Below are 5,308 nucleotides of genomic sequence, written 5' to 3' on the forward strand. Positions count from 1 at the left end.
CCATGTTTTTGGGGTCCAACCACATCAGAGCCACGTCCTGGTGCCCTCTCGACCAGCCTTATCCATCTTTGGTTTCTGCATCAGATGAGGAACCACATTTGGGGTTTGATCCCGTCAGAGCTGTGGCCCAGTCTCCTCTCTACTGTCCTCATGCGACCCCAGGTCCTGCACCCAACAAGGAGCCACGTTTTGAGGTTGACCCCAGCGAAGACGTGTCCCGGTGCTCTCTTGACGGACCTCATCCAACCCAAAAGTCTTGTGTCCAACAAGGAGCCACTTTTCAGGTTTGAGCCCATTAGAGCTGTGTCCTGTTGTCCTCCAACCCCAGGTCCCGTGTCCGATGAGGAGCCACAGTTTGGGGTTGACCCCACTGGAGATGTGTCCTGGTGCCCTCTCAATCATCTTCATCCAGCCCCAGGTTCTGGTACCCATCAAGGAGCCACGGTTTGAGGTTGACCCCACTGGAGATGTGTCCTGGTGTCCTCTCAACTGTCCAACCACAGGTTCCATTTCTGGTGAGGAGCCACAGTTTGGGGTTGACCCCACTGGAGATGCATCCTGGTGTCCTCTCAATCATCTTCATCCAGCCCCAGGTTCTGGTACCCATCAAGGAGCCACATTTTGGGTTTGACCCCACCAGAGCCACATTCCCAGCGCCCTCCTGACCGTCCCCCCTACCTGGTGGGGCCACTCCACGGCACTGGTTTCCCGGAGCCTGGCGGAAGGTGCCGGAACCGTGGCCAGATTAGAGGAGAAGGCGGAGGAAACCGTTTCCTCCTCCGGCCCCAGATAAAAACCCGGGGTTGGCGGTGGCAGGAGGAAGACGCGCCCGCGGCCGCGGCGCTTTACCAGCTCGGGTGGAGCCTCCCCTCCCCGTGGCCGCGCGGCCCCACGCCAGCCCCCGGTAAGAAGATGGGGCCCTGGGGTTGGGGTGGGGGGGGTTGGGTGGCACCCATTGGGGTATGAGGAGGGGGTGGGGGTCCCTGGAGCATCCCGAAGGGGAGTCAGGGCGGCTCCTGGCCTTGCCTCGCTTCTCTCGTCCCTCCCCCCGCCCTCCCTCTCGCCTTCTGGTCTTTCTTGTCCTCCCCTCCCTTCCCTTCCCCTTCCCGTCCTCCCTTCCCCCTTTTCCCTTCCCTCCCTTCCCTCCCTTCCTTCCCACCTTTCCCATCCTCCCTTCCCCCTTTTCCCCTTCCCTCCCTTCCCTCTTTTCCCTTCCCCCTTTTCCCTTCCCTCCCTCCCTTCCCCCTTTTCCCTTCCCTCCCTTCCCTCCCTTCCCCCTTTTCCCTTCCCTCCTTTCCCTCCCTTCCTTCCTACCTTTTCCATCCTCCCTTCCTTCCCTTCCCATTCTCCCTTCCCCCTCTTCCCTTCCCTCCCTTCCTTCCCACCTTTTCCATCCTCCCTTCCTTCCCTTCCCATCCTCCCTTCCCCCTCTTCCCTTCCCACCTTTCCCATCCTCCCTTTCCCCTTTTCCCCTTCCCTCCCTTCCCCCTTCCCTCCCTTCCCTCTTTTCCCTTTCCTCCCTTCCCTCTTTTCCCTTCCCTCCCTTCCCTCCCTCCCTTCCCCCTTTTCCCTTCCCTCCCTCCCTTCCCCCTTTTCCCTTCCCACCTTTCCCGTCTGTCCTTCCCACCCTTCCCGCCTTCCTCCCTCTCCTCATTTACCTCTTGTCCTCCTGACACCCCCTGTCCCCAAAGGCCCGTGTCCCCACCCTGACCCCCACCCTGACCCCCCACCCTGCCAGCGGTCCCCCAGGGCCGGAGCCACCCCCTCGTCTCCCCGCAGCTCCCGGCCCTCCGGCATGAAGGTCCTGCTTGTGATGGTCCTGGCGCTGGTAGCCACAGGTAGGAGAGGGCCTGGGCCCCCCTGTAGCCACCCGTGGGATCCCCGTGTCCACCCTGCAGGGTCCTGTGTCCACCCCGGAGGTCCCATGTCCACCCCACACCCACACCTTGGATGCCCCATGTCCTCCCACGGGACCCCCATGCCCACCTTGGGTGACCCATGTCCACTCATGGGATGTCCATGTCCTCCACCTCAGATGCGCCGTGACCACCCATGGGACCCCCACATCCACCCCGAGGAGTCCCATGTCTGCCCATGGGATCTCTACGCCCACCTTGGATGCCCCACGTCCACCCACGGGCCCACCATGTCCATCCTGGGTGCCCCACGTCCTTCTGTGGGACCCCCACATCCACCCCAAGGGGTATCTTCCCCAGGAGGCCAACATCTGCACGTGGGACCCCCCCCCCATGTCTACCTTGGATGACCCATTTCCACATGCGGGACCCCCACACCCCCCTTGTAGGACCCATGTCCACCTTGTAGGACCCATGCCCACCTGTGGTACCCTCGTGTCCACCTTGGATGCCCCACGTCCGGCTATGGGACCCCCCCACGTCTTCTCCAAGGGGTCTCATGTCTTCCCCAGGGGTCCTTTTTCCACCCATGGGACCCCCCCACGTTCATCTTGGATGACCCATGTCCACTTTTGGGACCCCCATGTCAACCTTGGATGCCCAATGTCCACCTGTGGGGCCCCTGTGTCCTTCCCAGGGGCGCCACATCTGCCCTAGGTGCCCCATGTCTGCCTCAGGGACCCCCATGTCCACCTGTGGGACCCCTACATCTACCTTGGGTGTCCTGTGTCCACCTGTGGGACCCCCACATCCATCTGCAGGACCCCTGCGTCCACCCCAGGGGTACCACATCCACCTGTGGGACCACCAAGTCCATCCTGGGGGCCCTTGTCTGGCGTGGGTGTCCCCCAACCACCCCAACCACCCCACACCCACCTTGGGTGCTCCCTAACCAAACCTGAGACCCCACATCCACCCATGCAACCCTCTGTGTCTGGCATGGGTGCCCCACATCTGCCCCAGGGGCCCTCACGCCCACCCCATGGGCCCCACGTTCACCTATGGGACCTCACTGTCTGCCCCAGGGGCCCCACATCCACCCATGGGACCTCTCCCCATTCACCCCAGGGACCCCCTCCCTCCCAGGTGCCCCCTGCCCACCCCATGGACCTCCTGGTCTCTCCCAAGCTGGACTGGCCTCTTCCACCACTGATTCACCTCCTTGTCCAGGACTCAGGGGACATGGGGCACCCATAGGGTCCCAGCCTACCCGTGTCCCATGTCCCTGGGGTCCCGTGTCCCCCGTGTCATGTCCCTTTGTCCCCACAGCCTCAAGGAACGTCCTGTGGGTGATCGAGGGGACCTCCTGCGACCTGCCCTGGCAGGCTGCCCTCTTCAAAGGGGAGAATTTCCTCTGCGGGGGGACGCTGGTGGACAAGAACTGGGTGCTGACGGCCGCCCACTGCCACGTCCCGGGGTAGGAGGCCACGGGGGCAGCGGTGCCTGGTGGGTTCGGTGCCGATGGGCTGAGGCCAACCAGGAATAGGTCCAGGTGGCAACCTGGGGTTCTGCTTTCCAGCCAAGCAGGTTGGGAAGGGTTGATGGCATCTCAGTGGGCTTCACTCTGCCTCTTTTCTGCCTGCGTATAACCTAAATGCTGCCCTTTTTTGGGAAGCCATAACCTTAAGTCTGCCCTTTTCTGCTTTTGCTGCTTCTGCCCTTATCCCCACCTTCTGGGACCATGACTCTGACTCTGCCCCTGCTTTGTGTGGGTCCCCATGGCCCCCTGTGTCCAACATCCCCCCACCCCACCCCACCAACCCTGATGCCTTTGGCTCCATCAGCTTCATCAACGTGCGGCTGGGGGGCCGGACCCACAAGGACTCAGGTCGCATCGAGCAGCGGCGGCGCTCAGCTAAGGTCTTCAAGTACCCACGCTACAACGAGACCAGCAAGGACGGCGACTTGATGCTCATCAAGTTTCTCCTGCCAGTCCACATCAACAAGCAGGTGAAGCCGCTGCCATTGGCCACCCACTGCCCTGTGCCCGGCAAGACCTGCCAGATCTCAGGCTGGGGGTCCACCACCAGCCCTGAAGGTATGAAGCCAGTCACCTGGGGACCCAGACATCTGGGGTGCACTGATAACCCCTACATGTGTGTCCCCTCCCCAGGGACCCAGGTGTCCAGGCTCCCCCAAAGCCCCTCCCAGTCCCATTGGTCCCACCCTAATCCTTAGGCACCCTCGACCCCTGAGGGAACCCAGGCATCCGGGTGACCTGGTCAGGACACCAGGAAGCCTTGGAGCTCCTGCTCAGTTCCAACAAGAGGAAGAGGGGAGATGAGCTCTGGGGCAAAGAGGACAAGAGGTCCAAGCTGGGTCCGGGCTGGATCACTTGGTCTGTCCCCCACCCCGGGTGACCTTGTGCCCTCCATCACCCGCAGTCACCTTCCCTGAGGACCTCCACTGCGCCAAGGTCACCATCGTCTCAGAAGAGCAGTGCCGGCGCATCTACCCCGGCTCCATCACCACCAACATGGTGTGCGCGGGCGAGACCCACAGTCGGGCTGACTCCTGCCAGGTGGGTGCAAGGTCCGGCCATTCGGGGACCGCTGGGTGAGGTCCCACGAGGGAAGTTTTGGGGCTGAGAACGGGCACAATTCAGTGCAGCTGGCAGCACCTCAAGGGGATCTGGGTACGCAGGGTGGGAGGTGAGACGGTGTCACTCGGCGGGGAGAGGACAGCATCTCCTTGGTGGGATGGAGATGCCAGGCCAGCCCTGAAACGGCCCCAGATTTGGGGTGATTCTTTGGGGTGGGCCATGACTCCCAGGCCCCCACATGCCCCGCCTCTTGCCTCGTCAGGGTGACTCTGGAGGACCTCTCATGTGTGATGGGCGGCTCCAGGGTATCGTCTCTTGGGGCCCGGGTGTCTGCGGGGACCCCAAGAAACCCGGTGTCTACGTCAACCTCTGCAAATACACCCGATGGCTCCAGGACACCATGAGAAGGAACTGAGTCCCCATCCCCAACCCATCCCCAGCCTCAACAGACACGGGATGGACCCCACAGCTCCTCCTCCTCCTCCCTGATGAAAGTCCCCAGAGCCGGCCGGTCCGAGCGCTGGGGCACACGCCCTGGGGGCGGGAGGCAGGGGTTGACCACAGGGCCCCGTTGAGATGGCGATGAATAAAGTTTTTTTGACGTGGCTTTTCACCATGTTTTTAACGGGTGGAGCACAGCTCTGGCAGGTCAAGTTGCCCCAGATCTCATAGGGGCAGAAGACCCAGCTCACCATCTTTGGGGTAGACCTGTTGGCCCTCTCATGGGGGTGACCTGTTGACTCCACCATGGGGTAGACCCCTTGCCTCGGCCATGGGGTAGACCTGTTGACCCTACTACAGGTAGACCCGGTGACCTCACCATGGGGCAGATCTGATGGCCCCACCATGG

At 62.4% G+C, this 5,308-nt stretch overlaps 1 protein-coding gene across 1 annotated transcript; it reads left to right on the forward strand.

Moving 5' to 3' along the window:
* Window positions 1-1,795: 1,795 nt before the first annotated feature.
* LOC104025168 (kallikrein-8) lies at window positions 1,796-4,873 on the forward strand. The gene is made up of 5 exons (XM_075724845.1): window positions 1,796-1,838; window positions 3,186-3,333; window positions 3,701-3,954; window positions 4,301-4,437; window positions 4,721-4,873. The coding sequence occupies exons 1-5, from the start codon at window positions 1,796-1,798 to the stop codon at window positions 4,871-4,873; spliced, it is 735 nt and encodes a 244-aa protein (XP_075580960.1).
* Window positions 4,874-5,308: the final 435 nt, after the last annotated feature.

The sequence above is a fragment of the Pelecanus crispus genome, chromosome 25 (assembly GCF_030463565.1).
Source record: "Pelecanus crispus isolate bPelCri1 chromosome 25, bPelCri1.pri, whole genome shotgun sequence".
Classification (NCBI taxonomy): domain Eukaryota; kingdom Metazoa; phylum Chordata; class Aves; order Pelecaniformes; family Pelecanidae; genus Pelecanus; species Pelecanus crispus.